The 27,832-nt window shown below is 44.3% G+C and overlaps 1 protein-coding gene across 1 annotated transcript in view; it reads right to left on the bottom strand.

The window, feature by feature from the left end:
- Positions 1-22,154, bottom strand: part of rmp64 (ribonuclease MRP subunit p64) — an 86,983-nt gene extending 64,829 nt beyond the window's left edge. Inside the window, exons 1-4 of the mRNA XM_084315291.1 lie at positions 22,005-22,154; positions 11,417-11,571; positions 10,837-10,928; positions 5,342-5,470 (exon numbers count right to left, since the gene is read on the bottom strand). Of these exons, the coding sequence (XP_084171417.1) occupies positions 5,342-5,470; positions 10,837-10,928; positions 11,417-11,571; positions 22,005-22,098 (470 nt within the window). The 5' untranslated portion in view covers positions 22,099-22,154. The remainder of the gene's footprint in view (positions 1-5,341; positions 5,471-10,836; positions 10,929-11,416; positions 11,572-22,004) is intronic.
- Between the last annotated feature and the right edge of the window lie 5,678 nt (positions 22,155-27,832).

Genomic DNA, 27,832 nt, shown 5'->3' on the forward strand with positions numbered 1-27,832 from the left:
TTTCTCGCAAGTTGTATTGCCTTATTGTATGCGCCCATGGCGTCTTTGTATAAATTAAAGTGGAGATGAAGCAGTGAGCAATGTGATCCTAGTTTGTTTGTTGTGTACCTTGTGTAAGACAGGGTTCTATAATCAAATGTGAAATCTATCTTATTTGTCTGAAAAATATAATATAATATCCCTGTTTTCAACATGGGCGCCGCCATTTTGTTGCTGACGTCATGGCTGACGTCATGCCGTTGGTTGGGTGTATACACTCTGGTTAGCTGCCTATAGTGAATGGGTCAGTCAGCAAATAAAATGTTGCCTACAAAACAACGGGACCGCGGTGGTTCTGTTTGTATTGCTCCTGGCTGTTCAAACTAATTTTACCATGTGAGAGAGAGGAAAGTTGGTTAATTTCCACAAACTACCAGTGAAAAAAACAGTGTTGTTGACATGTTGGCTCGGGCTGGCTGCACTCAGGCGGCGCGACCAGCCTGTTGGACAGGGAAGGAGGATCTGCAGAGAACACTTCATTGCCTCGGATTATGTTGTTGGGGTGGGATGTTTGTCCAGAAGACCACTAATCAGCTGAAGCCGGACGCGGTTCCCTCGGTCTTCGACAGACAGACCGGCGTTAGCTCTCGGGAGCGATCGCTAGCTAGTTGGCACCAGCCGGGGACCGGCGTTAGCAACCGGGAGCGTCGCGGAGCATTCAGCCTGCTGGCTACCTAGATCCACTTCAACCAGCGTCGCGGAGCATTCAGCCTGCTGGCTACACAGCTTGTCGGTGTGCTGGAGCCTCTGCAAGCTAACGGTAGCTAGCTACACAGCTTGTCGGTGTGCTGGAGCCTCTGCAAGCTAACGGTAGCTAGCTACACAGCTTGTCGGTGTGCTGGAGCCTCTGCAAGCTAACGGTAGCTAGCTACACAGCTTGTCGGTGTGCTGGAGCCTCTGCAAGCTAACGGTAGCTAGCTACACAGCTTGTCGGTGTGCTGGAGCATCTGCAAGCTAACGGTAGCTAGCTACACAGCTTGTCGGTGTGCTGGAGCCTCTGCAAGCTAACGGTAGCTAGCTACACAGCTTGTCGGTGTGCTGGAGCCTCTGCAAGCTAACGGTAGCTGGCTCCAGGCTCCAGCACACCGACAAGCTGTGTAGCCAGCTACCGTTAGCTTGCAGAGGCTCCAGCACACCGACAAGCTGTGTAGCCAGCAGGCTGAATGCTCCGCGACGCTGGTTGAAGTGGATCTAGGTAGCCAGCAGGCTGAATGCTCCGCGACGCTCCCGGTTGCTAACGCCGGTCCCCGGCTGGTGCCAACTAGCTAGCGATCGCTCCCGAGAGCTAACGCCGGTCTGTCTGTCGAAGACCGAGGGAACCGCGTCCGGCTTCAGCTGATTAGTGGTCTTCTGGACAAACATCCCACCCCAACAACATAATCCGAGGCAATGAAGTGTTCTCTGCAGATCCTCCTTCCCTGTCCAACAGGCTGGTCGCCCCGCCTGAGTGCAGCCAGCCCGAGCCAACATGTCAACAACACTGTTTTTTTCACTGGTAGTTTGTGGAAATTAACCAACTTTCCTCTCTCTCACATGGTAAAATTAGTTTGAACAGCCAGGAGCAATACAAACAGAACCACCGCGGTCCCGTTGTTTTGTAGGCAACATTTTATTTGCTGACTGACCCATTCACTATAGGCAGCTAACCAGAGTGTATACACCCAACCAACGGTATGACGTCAGCAACAAAATGGCCGCGCCCATAATGCTAAATGCTTCAGAAATGTACACAACAAATCGTTTTTTCTTAGAAACTGCTTATTTTTATAACGTGACTTCTTCTGTGGCTTATCTAAATACTAATGTGATGCTATGAATATGTATTTATCGCACTGCTTCATCTCCGCTTTAAAGTGAGCTGTGAGTTTGAATTTCCTCCATTTTCGCTCGGCTATCCTACATTTTCTCTTGTTATCTTTAACATTGGTTTTATTTAACCATGGAGAGATTCTATCAGTTTTTACCTTTTTAACCTTCAGAGGGGCAACAGTATCTAACACTGTTGACAAGGTGCTGTGGAAGTTTTGCACTTTCTGATTTAAGGAGGATTCACTGCATTGGTCATATGATTTCATCATACTAGAGAATTTTGCTTCAGCTCTAGCGTCCAGAAGCCTTCTGTGAACTAGGAATTCGCTTCTGGTCTTATGTAATATTAGGCTTGTACCATAGAACACACAATAATGGTCAGAAATTGGAATTTGTTTTACTGATACATTCTCAATGTTTAGCCCTGTTGTTATTAGTAGGTCCAGAGTGTTGCCATGTTGGTGGGTGGCCTCGTGAACATGTTGCATCAGTCCAAAACTGTCCAGTAGGTTCAGAAACTCGCAACCCCTGGGGTCATCCTTTTTGTTGATATGAATGTTTAGATCTCCATTAAGAATGATTCTATCATACCTGGTAATGCAGATCGATACGAGTTCTGAAAATTCCTGTATGAAGAGTGGCGAGTACCTTGGTGGTCGATACAATGTCACACATACTACTGGCATTTCTGTTTTCAATACAATGGTAGTCTACACCCTCCCCAGACCAACAGTAGGGCAGCATGTGGTCGTCTACACCAGGGGTTCCCAAAGTCGGGGTCACGAGCCGCCGCGGGGGGGTCGCCAGATGATTTCCAGAAAAATATATTATTTTTTTATTTTTTTTCTCCTGTAATAGTGGGGGTCGTGGCTCTCTGACACCGTTATTTGGGGGTCGCGGCCTGACAAGTTTGGGAACCCCTGGTCTACACCAGTGGCGGCTGCTGACAAAATTTCTTGGTGAAGCACAAAATTATTATATTATATATTAAATTATATTTTTAAAACATCCCCAAGGCTGCAACACCCCCATTCCTCCCAGGTGTCAGGCTCCTCATTCGCTTCCATTCATTTTGGGGACCATGTTTGAATATCATACTTCTGAAGTATAAACAAACTATACTGCTGTGACGATTTCAATAAAACAGACCATTCTGAGTCAATGGTACATGCTTGTACAACTGTACAAGCAAAACTGTACATTGGAATATCTAACATGTATTTACCACCTTCCTCTGCGAGGCCACAGATGGGTTTTATGGACAATTACGTGGGTAATTTTTTTTATTCCAGTCAACGGCGTACTGCGTGTGAGAGAGAGAGAGCGAGATAGACAGGGAGAGAGGGAGAGCGAGATAGACAGGGAGAGAGAGAGCAAGAGAGGCAGTGAGAGAGAGAGAGAGAGAGAAAGAGATAGACAGGGAGAGCGAGAGAGAGAGGGAGCATGAGAGAAAAAAATAGATATATATCGCGCCACTCACTCATATCAGACGTCACCTCACTGCACTTATGTGTATCAAATATCATGTATGTGACAAATAAACCTCTTGACTTGCCATATTCAATCAGTTTCAGTAACTACAGAACAGTACATTAGGGCGTTTTCACACCTAGCTCGTTTGGAGCTGTTGTTCCGAAACCTGGAGCGTTTACCCCCTATTTCGGTTCAGTTGGGCATATGTGAACACAGCAATCGCATTCTGTTGCGGAACAAAACAAGCGGGCCGAGACCACCTAGAGAGGGTGGTCTCGGCGCACTTTCAACCGAACCCGACGCGACTCGTACGCTGTGAGAATGCAATCGACTTAACAAACCGACACAACTCACTTGCCGTACTGTATACGCGCTGCATGATGACGCTTTCGCATTGAATTGTGGGCGGGATCAGGTTGTAGTCTTTAGGCTAGATCGGTAAAGTTAAGGCGCTATAGACCACTACACTTCCGCGTTACATTGAAATCGGGGAGGAGATTGCGGGGGGAGCAAATTAATGAATGTGGATGAGAGCCGTGATGTAAGTGATTGCAGATACGGCTGTGGGGGTGCTGGACACATGATCGAATAGACTTGTATGCGCCTGAATCTCCTGAACACGGCGCGAGCCATTCCTAATCGATCAGAACTAACCTTATGAATATAATAGCCAATCAAAATAGGCTATTAACGTCATTTAAGCCCGGTCCGTGCATTTTTGCGCACGCCATTCACGAACAGGGATTGAATGATTGACAGCCTTGAAATCCAATCAGAATGGTGCCAGCTAATGCTACGTGGAACTGCATAGACCCTATTGACTGTGGCGGGGCGGCGCCAGTCAGTCCACTGTCCAGTGTAGTAGTTTCGATTCAGTGCGTCAGCTTAGCTAGGCTCGTGGTTTGGTAATAACAAGATATAAGAAGTGTAATCTCAGGAGTTGGAGAGATCAGCATGAGATACTGTACATTACTGACAATGTTGGATTTGGATCTATATGGAGTCTGGACATACACTTTATCAAGCCCTGCCAGCAGCTGACAAAAGCTTCTCAAAGGGTTAACGCAACGGCTCGAGGCTCGTTCCAACCCGGTGCAACCAAACAACAAGTGAGTCTAAGGGCGTTTTCACACCTGTAGTTCGTTTGCTTTGTTCCGATTCAGGGAGACACAGGGACTATAATGATACAATGTTGCACTTGTCCCTTAGTTTGTTTGTGTTCACACGGCTGTGTTAACAGCGGACCAAAACAAACGCACGCGCAAGCAAACTGTCACTCATTGGTCAGATTTTGGGGTGTGCCCCCCCCCCCTAACCCTGAATCTCCGTGTTACATTGAAATCGGGGAGGATAGCGGGGGAGCAAATTAATGAATGTGGATGAGAGCCGTGATGCAAGTGGTTGCAGATACGGCTGTGGGGGTGCTGGAGACATGATCGAATAGACTTGTATGCGCCTGAATCAAAAAAAATTTACATAGGAAAACATTTCTAATAAAAAAAAATAATAATAATTGAAAAAAAAAATATATATATATATAAATTAATAATAATTATGAGTGAATTTGTGCTTCACGTGTTGTCATTGAATAACATCCACTGGTCTACACCCTCCCCAGACAGACAGAAAATGGCTGCTTTTTTATATAGCCCTTTTATCCAAAGTGCTTTACAATTTGTTCGTCACATTTTACCCATTCACTCACACATTCACTCACACATTCACACACCGACGGCGGAGGCAACCATGCAAGGTGCCAACCTGCTCATCGGGAGCAATTAGGGGGTTAAGTGTCTTGCTCAAGGACACATCGACACGCTGCGCGGGAGGAGCGGGAATCGAACCGGGAACCTCCGGATTGCCAGACGACTGCTCTACCTCCCGAGCCACTGTCGCCCCCTGTAGGCAAAGGCAAATTGGCAGCGACAGGAAGGGAATTGGCATAACTAACGACGAAACAAAAGATAGAAAGGCAGAAAACTAAAAAGTAAAAGCGAGGCTTTGTGGATGTGAAGGATACATGAAGGCTCTGCAGCAGTGGTGCAGGACGCAGGCCATCAGCTGAGACGCCCCCAACACCTTGAGACACACCCACTCCAGCATGGGCTGACTGGGGACCTCGCACCCACCGGACTCAGACACCATGAGCCTGGAGAGAGAGAGAGAGAGAGAGAGAGAGAGAGAGAGAGAGAGAGAGAGAGAGAGAGAGAGAGAGAGAGACAGACAGACACACACACGCAATGTTTTACACACATTTAGATACATTACAGATAATCACGTGTTCAACCAAATCAGTGTACGAATTTTGGATTTATATTTTAAAGCGTATCGCGTTAATTAAATTAATTAATTACACAGCAAATTATCGCGTTATGAAAATTAACTCAAAATCAAATTTTATTTTTTTATTTTTTTTATTAATTCCATAAGAACGTAGAATACACATTTACAGACTTTTTTTTTTATATGGTCCATTTGCATGTTCTTGGTATCTGATTCTAGGGACATCTATGGATCTCAAGGAATGTATTCCCAGTGTTAGAAATACTGTGTCTGTTACTAGGCTTGAGTAAATTGTAATGAACCAAATGAGAATATCAATTAATTTTTTTTTATCTTTGACTGTGAATAACACCATGCTCAAATTGACCAGACCTGAAAAATCTAAGCAAATTAATAGATGGAAGATGATTAAACAGAAGGTTTTGTAAATACAGTACTGAATTCTGCCAATCCGGACACATTTGAAATATGATTATAGAATATAGAATATCAGGCATAAAATGGTTATGCGATTAATTAGATGAATTAATTACAAATCCTGTAATTAATTAGATACATTTTTTTAATCGCCTGACAGCACTAATATATATATATATATATATATATATATATATATATATATATATAGACCTGTTCGACGTCATGACAAATATGAAGCCGAAAGGAACATGATCCTGGTCAGAACAACGGGGCAGACTACAATATAGATGCATTTGTTAGCCAATGCTAGCGATCTAAACAATCAATCCATGCCAAAGCTATAGATATTTAAAAGGGTGAAAGACTCACACTCACAGCCGTGCTGATTTGGCTAAATGACATCCAGACGTTTTCGTGTGAAACGATTTTTTAGTCAGGGGAGTGCCATGGTTTCGCCATAGAGCCCCGTTGTACTTCTTTTGGCGCTGGTCCGAGGTGACTTAGTCACGTGACTCAGTTGGTATTGCTGATTGGCTCGAACACGGTATGTTTGTAAACAGCGAACAGGTCGTATATATATCTTTTTTTCTTTTTGGTGCATTTATATAGCAGCTTTTATCCAAAGCATTTTACAATGTTGTTCCTCACATTCACCAATTCACTCACACATTCACTCACACTGACGGAGGAGGCAACCATGCAAGGTGCAGTTAGTGTCTTGCTCAAGGACACTTCTGACACGCTGCCCGGGAATCGAACCGGGAACCTCCAGATTACCAGACGACTGCTCTACCTCCCCAGCCACTGTTGTGTACAGTTGTTTTTAACAGCTGTTGGGGTGATCATTTCATTATTAAAGAATAGTGTGTTTTACAGTACATCAGACAGGTGAGCATATTTTGTCATTGTAATGACAACACTTTGAAGCAACAGTGACAGTTGAAGGCCCCACATGAATGAATGGGATTGATCACTTGGGTTGTTGGTGTGCTACAATTTTGGATTCCAAATTGCAAATTTCAAATGAATTAATTCCTCTATCTTGACCATATCCACTGTTAACATCTAAACTTTTATTTTCACTGTTAATCCAGTTAAGTTGTTTTTATGATGACCCAGCAGCAGTTCCCCCAGAGTTGGATCCCAGATGGGTTTTCTGACACAGAAACAGACCTGCTTATAGACATACAAAAAAATTAAAAATGTCTAACTTGACAACATACACATTAAATATTTCATGTTGCATGGTTTGTTAGTATAAATGCTGACAGGACATACACGGAGGCTAAAGCTGTTGCCCTGGCTACAGGATAGCAACATAATACTTCTGAAAAGGTCTATAATCACCATTTTCCTACATTTACTGTAATATATAGACAGTTTCACTGGAATTCTGTTGCTAGGGAACAGATTGGACCCAAATGTATTTCCTGTCAGTTATTAGCATTAGCTAGCATTGCACCAGCACCCCTGTTCCTCGTATCTGGCTAACTGAGTTAGCCGGATCATTTTCAGGATAACTTGACTTAAGCTAGAACTTTCGGTTCCCCGACGTGCGATTTTCTAAATCACTATGGCAACAGATCAAAAAGTTTGAACCTGGTCGAGGGCAGGGTTAAGTTCAGTTAGCTGGATAACCTGCATGGCCATGCCCTCGCAAAGAAATGCCAGCTCCCTTCCTAAAATAATCCTCACAGTCTAACGTTAGATCCCATTATACCATTCTGAATTATGTTTTTGTGCTTCGTTTTTCTAGAGGGGGCTTTTGAAATGTAAAATAATATACCTAAAATGCTGATAATAAATCATATTCAGCCTATAGATTTACTTTGTCCTAAATAATGCACGTCATATACGGCGCTCGCGAGGTGCAATAATGTAAATCCCGCGGGGATGTTTTTAATGAATGAAACCTATCGGGCGTTTGGCTCGGATTTGTTTCATATTCTCGGCTGTGGATGTATTTGCGCCCGGATTGTGTTTCATTCAAGCATAAATTGAAGAGTCTTCATGCGTGGATTGTGGATATGAATTATGACTAATCTGAATATGTGGATTGTTGAATTGTATCACCGTCACTCACACGTTATTGTGATATTGTAACTGGGATTAAAATGTCTGATGAGATGCGCTGTTTGAAGGATTTAATGACGTGGACGTGACTTGAGAAAATGAATGAGCAATTGCAAGCCTTTGACGTTTTGATGAATGAATTTGAGAAAATGCATTTATCTGTTCAAGCACTGTTATCTGATGACTGGTGTCACTGGTATAAACCAAAGGTTAATCAATTCAATGCATGTATGGATGATGTCCGAAACAGATTAAAACCTGATTAATAGTGAAACTGTATAGCCTCCAAGTCTCTCTGCCACGTTATTTCGAGGGTCGCGCCTTGAAAACTTTGGGAACCATGTATTTATATTGTACATGATACCTAAGCACATACAGTACAGATATCCTCATAAGTATCTATTAATTCGTATCAATTAGATACTCTTTGGGCTTGTTTGTATCTACTTATTCTGAAAGAGTTGAACTAATTATTTTCGCTAAGATCTCATTAGATTATTCATTCCATTAAGCCTACTGCCAGCAGGTACATTTAAAGAAATATAATCTGATTGATTGGGGTAATGAGGGACTTAAAATTAGCCTATAGATTATGCATTTAACTTGTCGGCGAGGCTATTGCAATCTGTTAAAGTTATCAATCAATCAATCAATGCCGTTAGAAAATCAGGATTTCTGCGATCGACACCTGCTGTCTTTTCAGGTGAGGCGGCCGCGCATAATTATCCTGAGTATAAAGTCTGGTTTGAATGAACAAGACTGAATCAGCGTTTGAGGAACAGAGAAAGCCTGGATTCAATCATCGGGTTAACTGAATCTGGATAATGGGACTCTTGATCGATTTAGTTGAACCAGGTACGGGGAACAGGGCCCTGGGGGGGCCTTTTAGAATGTTATTGTTGTCCCTCTGAAACCGTCTAGACACATACTACAGGTACAATGAATATCTCATGTCTGACTAAAATGTTAACACATTGACCGCCACAGCAGGGGGCGCTGATACTAGGGCTGCACGATTTTGGGAAATAATCTAATTGCGATTTTTCTGACAGATATTGCGATTACATTTGCGATTATAATTTTCTTTTTTTAAGCAGCCCCACAGAGGTTTATTGTAAAATGCGGCTTGCATCTGGCCTACGCGGTGGGTCTGTTCGGGACACCGAGTCTGAAAATGTTTCTTTTTACCTGGTAAAAAGTACCGGTACGGTACCCAACGGTACCTTTTTTTCTGTACTTTACTCTCCCTCTCTGAAGTCTAAACTTCACAACACACAATCTAAACCCCCTTACCTCCCTCTCCCAATTTTTTTTATGTTGCATGATCATGTATTTATTTTGTATTATAAATTTTTTTTGTGTTTAAATATCAACATTATCTGGCAATCCTCAGTAAATACTATCAAACTCCTCTGATGTCAGACCAGATATGAGACGCGTGCACACACACACACACAGAAAAGGAGAAAGGCTTAAATGATTTTAGAATACTTCAGCTAATGAAGTTAAATGTTTATTATCATCAACTATCCAGTTCGTTTTTATAGTGCAACGTTTTTCTACATTAATTGAACCAGTAGAGAGAGAGAGAGATGCCCCCGAGCCCCGCTCCCCCCCACCCTTTCCTTACTCAGGTCAGATGTTTTCTCTGTCTTGAGCAGGGTTAACTATAGGAACAGCTTTCTCAAGCTTTGCACCTTGGGCATGGAATGGGCTACAGGACCATTATCCACTTAGACACCCCGGTCTCTCTTGGTGAATTTAAATCTGTATTACATAACTTCCTACAAGAAGAATGTTGCTGCCTTCTGTAGTCGGGTCCCAACTGCAAAATTACTGTATTACCCTGTATTATACACTTTTACTATCATGTAGACTATTCTGCTTTGTGTTTTTGTGTTTACATGTGATGTATTGTATATTGTATACATGCACATTTATTATGTTCTCGCACATTTTATTGCTGTGATGTATTGCAAATGGTATTGCTGTCATCTTGGCCAGGTCTCCCTTGCAAAGGAGATCTTGTATCTCAATGGGACTTCTTGGTTAAATCATTTAAAAAAATAAAAAATTTAAAATAAATCGTTCTGATACCCCATTCATTGCCAGGTATTTATTCAATGGATATAGTTTTAGACTGGCATTTGCGAGTGCTTAAAATATATCTTATATTATATCTATGGGTCTAATAACGCCGTCGGGTGTCAGTGAGTTGCTTCTAGTCAACATGCCAGAGACAGATTGTTTTTCCATTCATACATTTCCGTTTTATACCGTTTTGAATAGAGTATGGTTTGGGTGTTTTTCAGTAATTCCATAAAAAGGAGAGAAAAATGCATTTGACTGTAATCCAGTCATCACGTTGTAATTTTTCGGCTGATTATCTAATCATCCTGAAATCAACGCTAGATTATCACTATTATGTCTCCTGGTCCATACGGTCATGAAATGACCGTCGTAGCGGGGCGTGCCATCGTTGTATAGAAGTGGCTCGCCTGAATATTTAAACCCCGCCCCCCGGCTCAGATCACCTCCTAAAAGACACAAGTCTGCCAGCTCAGACAGGGTCTGAAGACTATACCAGAGGCTGCAGCTATGAATTATGAATAGATATAGCGAATAAACGATTTAACGATCCCAAAAACGAGTAAACTCGTTATTGGCGTTATTCGTTTGGCGGCCAATAACGAGTAAACTCGTTTTTGGCGGGGAATGTGTTAAGAGAGAACCTTTTACCTTAGGTAACTTGTTCTTGGACACAGATCCAGCAGGTCATGGAGGGCGACATCTAACTTCATCATCTTCAGCCGGTTTATGCATTGTTCAACCTGTGGGGGGGGGCGACGACGACAAACATCTCACTGACATTCTGCTGTACTAAAGTTCAAGTTCTTTATGTGTCAAATACACAACAATACAGGGGCATTGCAGCAGGTATTGAAATTCTTGTGTTTCAAGCTCGAACTCAACAGTGCACAATTAAGAAACATCGATGAATACAAGAATGGTAAGATACGATAAAATATAAAACAAGGTAAGATAAAATAGTCAATTATTTACAGCAAGTGTGCAGTGTGTGTGTGTGTCCAATAACAATAAGTAGTAGTAGTAGTAGTAGTACGGTAAAAGAAAATATCAAAGTGAGGTAAGATCAAATAAAATGGTTGTTTTTACAGAAAGTGTCTTGCGTGAAAGTGTATGTGCATATTAAGGTAGAGTGCGGGGTGCGTGTGTCTTGTGTGTGTGTTCAAGAGTTAAAAAAAGCAAACGTAATTTATGCTTTAAGATTGCCATGGAAAACATGAGGTAGCTTTACCTGCTTCAAGACTCTGGTGGTCTTGTGCTTGCCTAGGTTGTTGTTGAGAACGTACAGTAACTCATACAGCACTCGTATCTCCGTTTGGAAGATGTCACTCTCCAGCACGATGAGGGTTTTGTTTATTCCTCCGAGAACTTTACTTACAATACAACCTGCAAAGGACAAGTGTCTACATTAGTTTGCTTTAGCTGCATCTTCGCAGCATACTCCATTGACTATACTCTAGGCAGCTCTTTAATATACATACTGCCTTCAATGTCTACAACTGCCTTATAACTACCTACCTCAACAACCTATAGTCGACCCATATAACACTGTATGATAGCCATGTACAATAATACTGAATATATATTTATGATTGAATATATCTGCTCAAATCCCTGTTTACATCCCTGTATATACTATGTATTATTTTTATATATCCAATACCTACTCTTACTAGTTATACCACTGGACAGTATGGCTTACTACCATAGTCTATTTATACCCGTTTCATTGCACATAATAATACTGCAATATTATTATATACAATACAATCCAATGCCAACCTATTTAAATTGTACTGTACTTTCACCGTCTACCCATGTACTCTGTATAATAAGATGTACATCAGCGCTGTATATACCACATATTACATTTATATATTACCGCATATTATATATACCCATATTTGTCTGAATGAATATACCTGCATATAACCCCTCATATACTTGCTGTACACCTGCACTGCACATAACCCATAGCTCTGTATGATTGATAGCATAATACTATATACCATATATATATTTATTCTCACCACATATATACCTATCCCCGAGCCGTACTGTATTGTACCCATTCTGCAATCTGTTAATACAATTTTCAATCAATCAATGAATCCTCACCTGTCTGTACTTAGTTACCTGCACATATAGTCCCTTACTATATCTTAGCCCCTTTCGTGACTGTGAGCACCGAGTCCTACTCTCATTAGTTACGCTGCTAGCCAGTTGTAGTCATACTTAGGGATGGGTATCGTTAGGATTTTATCGATACTACTACTCTTATCGATACTGCTTAACGGTTCGGTACTTTATCGATACTCTTATCGGTTCTTTTTGGTTCTTTTTTTGCAAGAAAAAAAGACAATTAATTAAGAACAGAATCAACATTGCTTTATTATTTATAAATACAACTTTATAAATAAGTATTATAAATAAATATAATTTCTTCAGCAACAGCAGCAGCAATGTTCTTTTATATAACTTTATAAATAAATATAATAAATTAATATAATTTCTTCAGCAACAGCAGCAACAATGTTTTAAATGTGTCTGACTCTGAATTATAGACTTTTTATAATAAACAACAAATGCAAAAGGCTAACAGAACTGTGACACTGGTTCACCCTATCCTCTGTCATCCTTCCTCTAGCTGCTAGGGAGAAAGGACTTTGGGTGGTGGAGGGAGGTCGAGGGAGGATGTGTGGTGGCCCTGGGCTCACTGGCCTGGGACATAGTGGCTGACGCCTCAGCTTGACGATCTATAAAAAGTTTAGATTGTAGTATTTGTAGCTAAACAATTGTTTTGTTTATTAGCCTATTTGTAATAATTCGTTATTAGCCTAGGCAACTCCGTATCTTGGCTTACGGTTACGGCTGCAGTGGATGCAGATGGAACACTGCGCGCAAGGCAGTCGAATACGCGCATTTCTGCACACTAATATCATGTTTTGCCAACAGATGTTTTGATAAATTGATTTGCTCGTATTGCCACCCTTACTGGCAAATGTTTTGTTGCACTTGTGGCAACGTGCATTGTCGGCATTGACCCTTGTAAAGTATATCCATACTTTAGAACGCTTCGCTCTATCCGCCATGATCACGACTCAGTGCATGCAGAGCTGCTGTCTGTGTGCAGAGCGCTATAGCACGGGGCGTCGGGGACGCGTGTAGCTTTATGCCAAGCAAGCAGTGCAAAAACTTACCGTAGTGGCATGCAGTAATGCGCCTTTCATTTTCCGCCGCCCAGCGCCCAGGTCGCGCGGAAATAGGCTGTCTATTGCCATTCTCTTTGACAAACTCTAACCTTAACCAGCTCCTTAACAACGCCTAAACTTAACCGTTCTAACCTTAACCAACTCCGAAACAATGCCTAACCTTAACCATAGAAATTATATTGCCATTCTCTTTGACAAACTCTAACCTTAACCAGCTCCTTAACAGCGCCTAAACTTAACCGTTCTAACCTTAACCAACTCCGAAACAATGCCTAACCTTAACCGGCGAAAGAATACACGTTAAAAAAAAATCACGTTAAAAAATATTTTCGATGGGATTCGAACTCGCCAGCAAACAAGCCATAGGATCCACAGCCATGTGTCCTTGCCAATTGAGCTAGTGCCAGATAGTGAATAAGAGGCGGTGACTTATATATATTGAGCTCCAACCAAGGCGGGATCTCATGCGCATGCGCGGGCACCTCGCGCGAGCACGCCGGCGCACGCACGCACCTGAGCGAGCACGCCGCCGCCGGTGCACGCACGGTAGCATTTGTCTGAAAAGAAGGGCGCTTTACCGCACTAGCGTGCGGTGACGAATGCGGAAGCATTTTTGCACTGCTTGCTTGGCATTAACGTACAGGCGTCGGGGACTTTCATTAAGGAGTACCCGTATGTAGTACCCGGATGTCTATGTGTAGCACTAGCGAGTGTGTGTAATAATTGACTCGCTGGCTGCGGCTCGCTTCTCGTGCAGAGACAGAGAGGATCGTTCGCAACTTTTAAATAATAATAATAATAATAATAATTTCTCTAGAGTATCGATAGCAGTACCGAGGACGTCAGAGCTTATAAATACTCCGGTATTTTCTAATATAGTACCGGTTCCCGTTTAAAACCGGGGTCCGGGGGGCATCCCTAGTCATACTGTCTCTATTTATAATACACTCTGTACATACATCTGATTAGCACCACACTCGGTAGTACTCTGTCAGGGTCACCAACGACCTACTGATGACGGCTGATGCTGGCTCTCCTTCCCTCCTCATCCTCCTTGACCTCACAGCAGCTTTCGACACCGTCGATCATGACATCCTCCTTCACCGGCTCCAGTCCACCATCAGACTTTCAGACTCTGTCCTTGAGTGGTTCAGATCCTACCTCACCGGAAGAACGGAGTATGTCTCCTTGGGAGAGGCAGGGTCTGACACCCATCATGTCACCTGTGGTGTCCCACAAGGATCAGTCCTCGGCCCCACCCTATTCACCCTCTATATGCTCCCCCTTGGCTCTGTCATCAGCCGGCATGGAATATCATTCCACTGCTACGCTGATGACACCCAACTATACCTAAAAATAAACCCCACCCCATCCACAGTTCTGCCATCTTCCACGCTGACCACATGCCTGGAGGAGACCAAGGCATGGATGAAGCACAACTTTTTACAGCTAAACAGTTCCAAAACTGAAGCCATTATCATTGGCACCCCACACCAGGTTCGTTCATCCACCATCACCACCATCACCTTTTCCGGCCAAAACATCACCCTGTCACCAACAATAACCAACCTAGGGGTAAAAATGGACCCTCACCTGACCTTTGAGGCACACATAAATCAACTATACAAAAATTCTTTCTACCACCTTAGAAACATCGCCAAACTACGCCCCTCACTCACTGTCAGATGCCGAAAAGCTCATCCACGCCTTTGTTTCCTCCAGGCTGGATTACTGCAACGCACTCCTCATCGGGATTCCTAGCAAGAACATCCAAAGGCTACAATGTATCCAAAACAGCGCTGCTATGATCCTGATGAGAGTGCGGAAATACCACCACATCACCCCCATCCTCAAGTCCCTTCACTGGCTCCCTGTCTCACTCAGGATTGAGTTCAAAGTCTCCCTGCTCACCCACAAATGCCTCTACGGAAACGCCCCCCTATACCTCAAAGAACTCATCTCCCCTCACTCCTCCTCTCGACATCTCCGCTCTGGCCAGGCAAACCTCCTCCAGCGCCCAAGGACAAATCTATGCACTATGGGAGATCGGGCTTTTTGCTCCTCCGCTCCCAGTCTGTGGAATGCTCTCCCTGACTACCTGAGACCACCACAGACTGTGGATGTTTTTAAGAAAGGCCTCAAAACCCACCTTTTTAGTAGAGCCTTCTGTTGACCTTTTATCAAATTTTTTGCTCCACACATTTTATGTTCTTTTACCAATTTATTTTATCAGTTTTATTATTCTATGTTTCTCTGCTATTTTATGTTTTAGTCTTGCCAATTTTTATATTCTCTCTTTCCTTTATTCTCGTTAGCTTTTAAGTCCCTTTAACTGTAGCGCTCTGAGAGTTGCCCCGCAACTGTAAAGCGCATTACAAATGTAATCTATTATTATTATTATTATTACTCATTTGAATGAATGAATGAAAACTGTATTTAACAGATTGTAGAATGGGTACAATACAGTACGGCTCGATACACACAATTGTTAACAGTTTGAGTGCCAGCCAGTGCCAGAGTGCTAAACACGTTTCGCAATTATGCCACAACAATGTGGAACGCCCTACCCAAAGCTGTAAAGGAATGTGAATCCCTGCCCACATTCAAAACCGCTCTTAAAGAGCACCTACGGGAGGCTGCAATTCGAAACTGGCCACCGTAAATGCCCAAAACCCCCACCACCTCCTAATAGACAGTGTCCTCCCCACCGCATGTATATATTCCCTCCCCGCCGTATGTATATTTCCCTCCCACCCACCCACCCCCTCCTAATGTACAGTCCCCTCCCAATCATATGTATATACTCTGTCAGGATCTAGGGGTAACAGTACTGTATATTTGAATACCGCTTATGTCACAAATGTATCAGTACTAAATACCTATATGTCCCTATGCCATAAATGTCATGTATGTTGTGTATGTCATAAATGTCTATATGAATTGAAAATGGGGGACCCTGATGGAAACAAGACAAACGTCTTTCTCAGGTCTGCATCCCCTTAACAATTGTATGTATTGAGCCGTACTGTATTGTACCCATTCTGCAATCTGTTAAATAAAGTTTTCATTCATTCATTCATTCATTCAGCCATTTAACATGGGAAACATGGTTAAATGCCAGCACCCACTTCAATGATAGCGTTGTGAACGCATAATCTCTCTCTTAAATTATGGCTATGTGTCTAATCTGCCTGTCGTTTATCAATGACTTGTTTGCAGTCAACATTGTCGAAACGGATTTTTTTTTTTTTTTTTTTTAAATAATCGGTTCATTTTCGTTTTATAGCATTTTGAAAAGCCCTCATTTTTCAGGAAAATATATAGATTCCATGATAAAAGGCATTTACTGGAATATTCTAGCATACACAAAAACGGTCATTATGAATCGTTTTCAAATAAACGCTAGATTATCGATAGTATATGTGTACTTATGCACGCTATAGAGGCGGGCTGAAAAATCGATTATCTCATTTCCTCATCAGCGATCACAGCCACACACACACACACACGCATAGGGCAAACATAGCCCCTTTCGTGACTGCGTGTAGCCTGGGGCTGTACCGCAGTCACTCTCATGTAGACCGCAACCAGTGTCATAATAAGGTACCAAGCGTGAGCGCGGGGCTCGGGTGGGTCAAGAATATATCATATATGAATTTCAAAGATACCCAGCGTACAATATGGGTTTAACACAGCTTTACAGTGGGGTCTGGAAGCTCGGAGTTGCTAATAAACAGTTTAAATCATTGTTACAAAGCGAACATACTTACAGAGCGAGCCGTAATGCCTAGGGATGGGTACCTTTCACATTTGAACCGATACAGATACCGGTACCTGTGAATCGATACCGGTACCCAACGGTGCCTTTTTTCGGTACTTTAGTCTCTAAAAATTGTATCTACCTACCTCAGTTGTAAAAAAAAATCCAAACTTAATATTTAATAAATAAATAATGTATTATTATTACTTTATTATTATTTACATCTTACTAATGTAAAGTATTTTATAACTGATTAAACAAACAAACAATCTAGCAGCAATGAACTACTCTGCTGCTGATTGAGTATTCTAGCAGTTCTTTTTGCTCCACCCCCGCTTTGGAGAAGAGTAGACCCGCTCTGCGGTGTGTGTGTGGCTTGTTTACCGACATCACATCCTCTACTCTTCTGTCCCGAGTTGTGCCGGCTTGCACTGTAGCCCTAGGAACTAACGTTATGTCTGACGGTTAGCTTAGCTAACGTCAGCTTAAGAACGTTAAACGGGTTACAAATATGTGAAACTATGGAAGGAGTAAGCCGACCGCTAAAAATAAAACCCACCGTGGCAGCGCGAGCACATAGCAAAAGAACGTTTGGAGATAGTGGTGTTTCAAGAGACTGGCTACAGTAATATGATGCTGGGCTGTTACAGGCTTGGGCGGTATGACGGTATACCGGGGTATTTCGAAATACCGACGGTATTGAAAATCAATACCGTCTAAACAGAGTTTTGTTGTAGTTAGGCCTGCCACGATAACACATTTTGCTGGGCGATTAATTGCCCCCGAAAATATCGCGATAAGCGATATTATTGCGACCGGTTAGAGAATTTTTCTTTTTTTGGAGAAATTTATTTCCCAAAACTTTTATTTTGAAGCCCACCGCTCCGTCTTTTCCGGTGTTTTAGACTTTTATTTTGAAGCCCACCGACCGGACCGGAAGTATTGTTGTGATTATCAGGTACTTTTTGGGTACTTTTTTAGTCCCTGCTCTGTCGTGGTTCCAAGCGAGTAGAAGTGGTACCAGAAAAGTCACGTGAAACACTGCAGACCACTGATTGGTCAGAATAGAGATGCGTCACTCGTTGGAGAGTCTGAGGGAGTCTGAACGAAAACAGAAAGCCGCCATCTTTAATGTCTCGCATAGGATTTCATAATCATTATGTTTGCAGCAGGCACAAGTGAAATAAACAAAGGATACAGTCACTCACTGTGTATTCTGCCTCATTTATTGATTAAACAAAACCGACATCAACACAATTTGCCACCGAGCGGAGAGTTTAGTCTCGCAAAAAGATCGCTGACTTGTTAAGGCTTGTTGTTAGGTTAGGTGCTAATGTTGTGCTAGCGTTTTTGGCATGGCTATCGTACATAGCGTGATCAATATAACTCGCTATTGATTGTTTGTATGAGTAACGTTAATGCTAGTAGAATACACAATGAGGGGTAACGTTAGCCCCACGGAGCTCCTGTGCTGTGCTCTGTAGTAAAGCCAGCGGCCCGCCTCCCAACACGGACAGTGACTGACAAGGGGCACTGGTTCCGCCTCATTAAAACAAACGCGCAAATAGCAATTAATCGCGCCCGTCAAAATCATTGCATTAATTTTAATTATCGCGGCAATTAATCGATTAATTGCTTATCGCGGCAGGCCTAGTTGTAGTGCACACGCGCGCCAGCAGAGGGCGAGACTAGTCCTCACTAGTGGGGCGAGCCATGCAGAGCTGGTTGTCTACACACAGGAGGAGGAGGAGGAGGAGGAGGAGGAGGAGGGGAACCCCGCTTCAGTGAGTGAAATTAAATGAGACACGCTTACCGTTGCTGGTGCTGCGGGCTAACTGGCTATTCTGAGAGCTAACTGTAGTGTTGTGTATGATCACAACGGTGTTCACGCTTTACGGTAATGTTGCGACAGTGCTGTAAAAATACCGTAAAGCGCTGTGGTAACGAGAGTGTGTGTTGTTGTGTGTAGGATGCTGCGGGCGAACTGCTACCATTCTGAGAGCTTAACGTTAGCACTAGATGCTGCGGGCTAACTGCTACCATTCTGAGAGCTTAACGTTAGCACTAGATGCTGCGGGAGGACTGCTACCATTCTGAGAGCTTAACGTTAGCACTAGATGCTGCGGGAGGACTGCTACCATTCTGAGAGCTTAACGTTAGCACTAGATGCTGCGGGCTAACTGCTACCATTCTGAGAGCTTAACGTTAGCACTAGATGCTGCGGGCTAACTGCTATTCTGAGAGCTTAACGTTAGCAGCACTAGATGCTGCGGGAGGACTGCTACCATTCTGAGAGCTTAACGTTAGCACTAGATGCTGCGGGAGGACTGCTACCATTCTGAGAGCTTAACGTTAGCACTAGATGCTGCGGGCGCACTGGCCATCTTCGGGATTTGTTTACTTGGTAACACGGGTTGCCACCCCCCCCCCCCCCCCGCTGATGGTAATGAAAGTCATACCGTCATACACCGTATACCGGGGTATTAGGTAATCAAGGTATAAAAAAAGTCATACCGCCCAAGCCTAGAGTAGAACATGTTTGTTTTTAAAAGTGTTACAAAATTGTATGTACATGTTATGAGGTGGTGAGCAACTTAACATTACACTCTGATTATTGCTGTGATTATAATTAAATAAATACATTTCATATACATTTGAAATTCATGGTTTGTTGTGTTCTTTATCAGTAGTTTATGAATGTATGTTTTTTTTTTTTTTTTTAATCTTTTCCCCCCTTCTTTTTCCGTTTTTTCTCCCATCCCAATGTTAGTTGTCATGCCAATTCCCAATCCCCTTCCTGGTCATTGCGTACTCTACCCCCTACCGTTGGTCCGGGAGGGCGGAGACTATCACACGCTTCTTCCGACACATATGTACCCAGCCCACCGCTTCTTTTCACCTGGCAGCGCGGACTCTCACTGGGAGAGTGTAACGTGTGGAAGGTCACACTACCTCTCCCAGATCCTTCCCTTGCTGTGCAGGCACCCCGAACGAACTGTAGGAGTTGCTGTTTACAACGACCAGGACCCACCCTCGCCGGGTTTCCCACCCGCTAACACTGCCAATTGTGTTAGTATGGACGGTCGGCCAACCCGGAAGCACCACAGCTGGATTCGATCCCATTGTCTCTGTGGTGGTAGACAGGCGCTTAGTCCGCTGCACTACCCGGCCGTCCTATAAATGTATGTTATGGCAATTCATGATGTATTTTTGTAAGTTTGGGTCAAATTTCTCTTTTGGGTCTCGAGCTGAAAAAGTTTGGGAACCCCTGCATGAATGAAAACTTTATTTAACAGATTTGATGGATGGATGGATGGATCATGGATGAAGAATGGGTACAATACAGTACGGCTCGATACACACAATTGTTAAGGGATGCAGACCAGAGAAATGTCATGATGTCATGCATGTTGTATAGATGTAACAGTACTGTCTATCTGTATGTCATGTATATGTCATATTATGATGAATTGAAAATGGGGGACCCTGATGTAAACAAAACGAAAGTCTTTCTCTGATCTGCATCCCCTTAACAATTGTGTCCATTATTATTATCGAAGACACTCTGATGTCACGAGACCGCCGCCATCTTGGTATAGGCCGGGGGACCATACGGATTTCTAGTATCAAATGCATGTGTTGAGGTCCGTTTTTATTACATGTTTTATCACATTCTTGTTCATTTCATAACATTTTCATATGATTTGTTTTGAAAATATTGAGGCCAACATGGCATTTCACTATTTCGAAAGCCTTTCTGGTGATTCTAACTAAGGCGAGATATGATTCAAAGAAGCTCCCCCTGATTGACTTGACATAATGTCCATACAAAACACATACAGACATGGCCAACTCTCGAATACCCAAATTGAAGCTGCTATGTTACGTTTTGTACTAATAACAAAACAAACACAGAAATCCAAATCGCAAGTTTTATACCATCACAGAGTTAAAAGTGGCTGGCGGCTAACGTTCGGCTAACTAGCTCTGGTGTTGTGGTCGTGGTAGCTACATGCTAAGCTAACGTTAATCACATCATATCGAACCGATAGGCGTTTATCTTATCTAATCTTACGTGGTGGTACCACGTGTGCCACTACCCGATCAAACATCCACGTAAGATTAGATAAGATAAGCTCCTATCGGTTCGATATGATGTGATTAACGTTAGCTTAGCATGTAGCTACCACAACCACAACAGCAGAGCGAGTTAGCCACAGCCACTTTTCCCTCCGTGATGGTATAAAACTTGCGATTTGGATTTCTGTTTTTGTCATTAGTACAACGCGTAACACAGCAGCTCTTTGGCATTGTGAAGGACTGAAGAAAATTCCGCTTGATTGTCTTTAATTTGCCGCTTTAACAATCCGTTTCTGCACTAAATGAACCGTACACAATGTAGCAGGCGGGGCAGTCCCCACTCCCCCCCCACGCTGCAGTTGCGTAGCAACAACAGGCAGGAAGTTGACTGTACCCATTCTGCAATCTGTTCATACAAATTGCATCCATTCATTCAGAAAGACTTGTCTTGTTTACATCAGGGTCCTTCACTGTTACATCTGCACTCTGGTTGGAATGATGACACCCTTCGTTTCGTTGTACTGTACTTGTGCTGTACGATGACAATACATTTGAATATCATCTCATCTAATCTGTACAATGGCGATACGTTTTAATCGAACTGTTATTAAGCTAATACTCTGCTCCATGTGTCGGTGACCCCACGTGGGTCACAAGAAGGACGCGTCATACAGAAGCTGTGTAGTGAGCGTGTTACGTCACTCTTCTCTCCACGCAGTACGCAAGAAGCCGCCGCTCAGTGAGAGTTGTTGTGTGTGGTACGTCACCTGTTGTCTGGTCCACGGGGATCCGGGTGAAGCCAACAGCACCTGGACACGGAATGTTCACTTTATTCCACGGTGCTTCTTCCTCCTCAGCCATGTTTACTTCTTCTTCCTCTTCGTTTTCTTCTTCTTCTTCTTCCTCTATGGGGTTAATGGCGGGTCGCGACCACAGAAAGGCGCATACCGCCACCTACTGTACAACCCAGCAGGAGACGCGGATCAGCGGCGTAGGCAAGAAGAGCGAGTAGGGTTATATCTGCAGTGCCGCAGCGAGTAGGGTATATCTGCAGTGCCGCAGATATAGGAGGGGCCTGTACTGTGCGCTGCACTACTGCGCATGCGAGAAACAAAGTAACATAATAATATAGGACACTAGAATGAATGAATGAATGAATGAATGAATGAATGAAAACTTTATTAACAGATTGCAGAATGGGTACAGTACAGTACAGCTCAATACATACAATTGTTAAGGGGATGCAGACCAGAGAAAGACTTTCGTCTTGTTTACATCAGGGTCCCCCATTTTCAATTCATCGTAACATATATGACATACATGACATACAGATAGACAGTACTGCTACATCTATACATTTATGACATACCAGATTTGCAAATACAGTACTGTTTGTGATACGAAAAGAGTCCAGAAAAAAAGTATATACATTTGACATAGAAACTGTACATTGGAGGAGGTTGGGTAGGTGGGGGGGGGGTGGGGGCGACTGTACATTGGAGGTGGTTGGGTGGGGGGGGGGGGGGGGGGTTGGATAGGAGTGTGGGGGGGAGGTTGGGTAGGAGTGGGGGGGGGGGGGGGGGGGGGTTGGGTAGGAGGGGTGGGGGGGGGGACACTATCACTGTACAAGCAAAACTGTAAATATTGACAAGACCATACTTGGTTATTTACTGTACATTGGAGGGGGTTGTGTTAGGACATTTACAGGGGCCAGTTTCGAATTGCAGTCTCCCGTAGGTGTTTTTTGAGAGTGTTTTTGAAAGTGGGTAGTGATTCACATTCCTTTACAGCTTTGGGTAGGGCGTTCCACATTGATGTGGCATAATTGCGAAACGTGTTTAGTCCCTTGTTTGAGCCGAATCTGGGTTTAACATGATTTGTGGAGCTCCCTCTGGTGTTGTGATCGTGGTATTCACTGACCTTTGGGAAGTATTTTGACATGTACATGGGTACCTTGGTCGTGTAGTGTATCTTGTAGACCAGGCCCATTGCAAGTTGCTGTACTCTGTTGTCTACTCTAAGCCATCCTAGGTTGTCAAAGTGGGCAGGGGTGAGGTGGGTTCTAGGAGTAAGGTCAAGCAGTAGTCTGACCAGTTTGTTTTGAGATGTTTGTAATTTTGTTTTTAGCGCCTTTGAGGTGCTTTGGTACCAAACTCAAAGCCCTTCTCTCCCCTGCAGACCTTCAGAGAGTCATCCAAGCCTTCATTTCATCTAGATTAGACTACTGCAACTCCCTCTATATAGGCATTAACCAGTCTTCCCTGTCCCGCTTACAACTGGTACAAAACGCTGCTGCCAGACTGTTGACCGGAACCCGCAAGAGAGACCACATCACCCCTGTCCTTGCCTCCCTTCATTGGCTCCCAGTACGCTACAGGATAGATTTTAAGGTTCTCCTATTTGTTTTTAAAGCCCTTAATGGTCACACCCCCTCCTACATCTCAGACCTCCTATCCCCCTATTCCAACACCAGGTCCCTCAGGTCAGCCGATCAGAGGCTCCTGACAGTCCGGAGGTCTAACCTCAAGCTCAGGTGCGGCCTTGCCTTTGCTATCGCAGCCCCTGAACTGTGGAACAGCATCCCCACCTCCATTAGGCTCGCCCCCTCGATAAATGCCTTCAAATCGAGGCTCAAAACCCACTTCTACCTACTAGCCTTTCCCGTTCACTGACTCATGCCCTGTTTTTCTATGTGTTTGCCTGTGTGCCCTCCCATAAAACGGAGTGTGATTGTTGTCTATATGTATCTTGTGTATCTACCCTCTGTACAGCACTTTGGTTGACACGCGTCATGTGAAATGTGCTTTATAAATAAATCTGATTGATTGATGAGGTGCAAACATAAAGTAACATACGGAACATAAAGTAACATACGGAAAATAGGACCTAATCATGTCCAAAATATTTTTGTCTTAAACTGAATATCAATTGGATTAGGAGTAACCAAATAAAGCATTCAATGCAACCAATTGTCTATAGACTAGAATTTTTGTCTTAAACTGAATATCAATTGGATTACCAGCCCTGACTGTTACTCTAAGCTTAACCTCTTCTGGATGAGGGCCTAAATTTAACCCTTAGACTAGATTAGAATTACTTTACTTTGTTTCTCGCATGTGCAGTAGTGCACCGCACAGTATGTCATAGTATTGTTAACTGACTACAAGAGGAGTATACGTTACGACATGTTTACGACAGTTACAGTAAGGGGGAGTGGCGCGAGAGGCAGGGATTGTTGGGATTGAGGAACCACCTGAGGTAGTATAAAAGCGTCTTGTTTACCAACCAACTGTTCCGTTGTCGAGGATGGCAAAGTTTCAACCACCAGAGAGTTTTTGTTTCGAGAAACCCGCCGAATGGTCAGACTGGAAGAAACGGTTTACACGGTACAGGATAGCTACTAAGTTGGACAAAGAAGAAGGTCCAGTTCAAGTAAGCACGCTGGTGTATGCGCTCGGGAAGGAAGCAGAGAACATTCTCAGCTCTTTTACCTACGGGGAAGAGGAAGATGACTCGCAGTATGATGTTGTACTGGTGAAATTTGATGCATATTTCATCCCGAGACGCAACGTTATACATGAACAGGCGTGTTTCAACCAGAGAGTGCAGTGTGCGGGAGAGCGCGCAGAGACATTCATCCGCGCACTATATGAGCTGTCGGAACATTGCAACTTCGGAACGGCTCGTGAGGAAAACATAAGAGACAGAATCGTGGTGGGGATTCTAGATAAGGGTATGTCTCAGAGGCTACAGCTGATCCCTAACCTCACTCTGGAGATGACTGTACAAGAGACGCGTCAATCAGAGGAGGTAAAAGCTCAAGTTAACCAGCAGGGGGAGCAGGCTTACGCCGTGCAAGAAGTAGCACAACGGCATAACAGAGGTGCAACACAGAAGTGGTGGCACTCACAGAGAGAGAGGCGCCAGGAGAGAGAGAGTGAGAATGACCACAGGAAGTGCTGGCGGTGCGGCAGAATGCCACAGAGTCAGCAGGATGACTGCCCAGCAAGGAGGTCTAACTGCAATAATTGTGGGAAGAGTGGACACTGGGGAAGGGTGTGCAAAAGAAAGCAGGTGAGAGAAGTGACTGAGGGTGAGGGATCAGAAGATGGACAGTATTATTATCTGGGCTCAGTTAATAGCATGCCTCAAAATGATAATGAATGGACAGTCACATTAGAGATTGGCAGCTCACCTGTAGAATTTAAAATAGATACTGGAGCCGATTGTTGTATCATAAGTGAAACTGTGTACAAAACACTGGAGCCAAAACGGGTCCTACAGAGGCCAAAGAAGGTGCTGAGTGGTCCAGGGGGTGGATTGAACTGTTTAGGGCAGTTTATGACTCAGACCAGCTACAAGGGGAAAACATACACATGCAGGCTCTACGTCATTAGAGGGCAGAGTCTGAATAACCTACTCAGCAGGCCAGTAGCTGTAGCTATGGGGTTAGTAAAGCGAGTGGGCGAGGTCAACACCAGTGAACAGGAGTTTGGCCTACTGAAAACAGCCTGTGAAGATAGCTCTAAAGGACAATACCCAGCCCTATGCAGTATGCACAGCACGCCGGGTCCCCATACCGCTCCTGAGTGCAGTGAAAGAGGAGTTGGAGAGGATGGAAGCCAACGACATCATTGAAGCCGTGACTGACCCAACAGAGTGGTGCGCACCCATGGTGCCAGTCCAGAAAAAGTCTGGAAAAGCACGCATCTGTGTGGACTTAAAGAAGCTTAATAAGGCTGTCAAAAGAGAGAGATTCATCTTGCCGACATCAGAGGGGATGGTAGCTCAGCTCAGCGGCTCCACAGTCTTCTCATCACTCGACGCAGCGTCAGGGTTCTGGCAGATCCCACTGGACAAAGACAGCCAGAGGTTGACCACCTTCATCACACCGTACGGAAGGTACTGTTTTAAATGTCTTCCCTTTGGGATAAGCAGTGCACCTGAGATATTTCAGAGGAAGATGGTGGAGACGCTGGAAGGGCTGGACGGCGTTGCCGTCTACATGGACGACATCATCATCCATGGCAGCAACACCAGCGAACATGATGAGCGGCTGCAGAAGGTTCTGGATCGGCTGGAGTCTGCAGGCCTGAAGCTGAACAATGAGAAGTGTGTGCTGAGAAAGGAGGAGCTGCACTTCCTGGGTCAGGTGATCAACAAAGATGGTGTACGACCCGACCCAGCCAAAGTGTCTGCAGTCAGCAAACTGGAACCACCAGAAAACATGCAGGAACTAAAGAGAGCACTCGGCATGATCAATTACCTGGGGAAATATATTCCAGACCTCGCCACAGTGGGCCAGCCACTATATGCACTGTTAAAAGCAGACTCAGTGTGGATGTGGGGTCCGGCGCAACAAGCAGCCTTTGAGCGAGTTAAAGAGCTCCTCACAACGTCACCTACCCTGGTGTACTATGATGTTAACAGGAGCACAGTGGTCTCAGCAGACGCAAGCAGTTATGGGATAGGCGGTGTCCTGCTGCAGCTCCATGGCGAGGACTGGAGACCGGTAGCATACTGCTCAAGGCGACTGAGCGACGCTGAAACCAGGTACGCTCAGATAGAGAAAGAGTGCCTGGCGAGCGTGTGGGCGTGTGAGAGGTTTCAGATGTATCTCTACGGCCTGCCAGCATTCAAACTGATTACGGATCACAAACCCCTCATCCCACTGATGAACTCCAGGGATCTCGACAATGTGCCACTCCGCTGCCAGCGACTCCTCATGCGGTTGATGAGATTCAACCCGGAGGCTGAGTATGCACCGGGGAAAACTCTGGTGGTGGCAGACACACTGTCCAGGAGCCCACAGGCAGACAAGGGGCTCAGTAGGGACACAGACGTGGAGTGTTACGTAGCAGCTGTGATGAGCAACATTCCAGCATCGCCGCAAAAGATAGACAGCATCCGCACGGAGACGGCGGCGGACGAGCAGCTCCAAGAAGTGATCAGGTACATACAAGAGGGGTGGCCTGAACACCTAGCACATATAAACACCTGTGTTAGGGAGTACTTTCCCGTTAGGAACGAACTGTCTATGCACGATGGGGTAGTGACCAGAGGGAGTAGAATAGTGATACCAGGGAGATTGAGGTCGGATATACTAGAACGCATACATGAGGGCCATCAAGGTCTTAACAAGTGCAGAGACAGGGCCAACACTTCGGTGTGGTGGCCTGGCATAGCCACACAGATCACACACAAAGTTGAGAACTGCATGTACTGTCGTGAGCAGAGGAGAGCACAGAACAGGGAGCCTCTCCTGTCAACACCTCTCCCAGACAGGCCGTGGAAGAGAATTGGCATAGATTTATGTGAACATGAGAGAGAGAGTTACCTAGTCATAGCTGACTACTACTCTAGATACCTGGAGATACTCCACATGCCTACCACGACTAGTGCACATGTGATCTTGAAGCTGAGAGCCACGTTTGCCCGGCACGGAATACCGGAGGAGGTTGTCAGTGACAACGGACCGCAGTTCAGCAGTGATGTCTTCAGAGGCTTTGCCTGTGACATGGACTTTAAGCACACAACCTCTAGTCCCCACAACCCACAAGGAAACGGTTATGCTGAACGTGCAGTACAAACGGCC

This window comes from Notolepis coatsorum (assembly GCF_963971535.1).
Source record: "Notolepis coatsorum genome assembly, chromosome: 5".
Taxonomy (NCBI): domain Eukaryota; kingdom Metazoa; phylum Chordata; class Actinopteri; order Aulopiformes; family Paralepididae; genus Notolepis; species Notolepis coatsorum.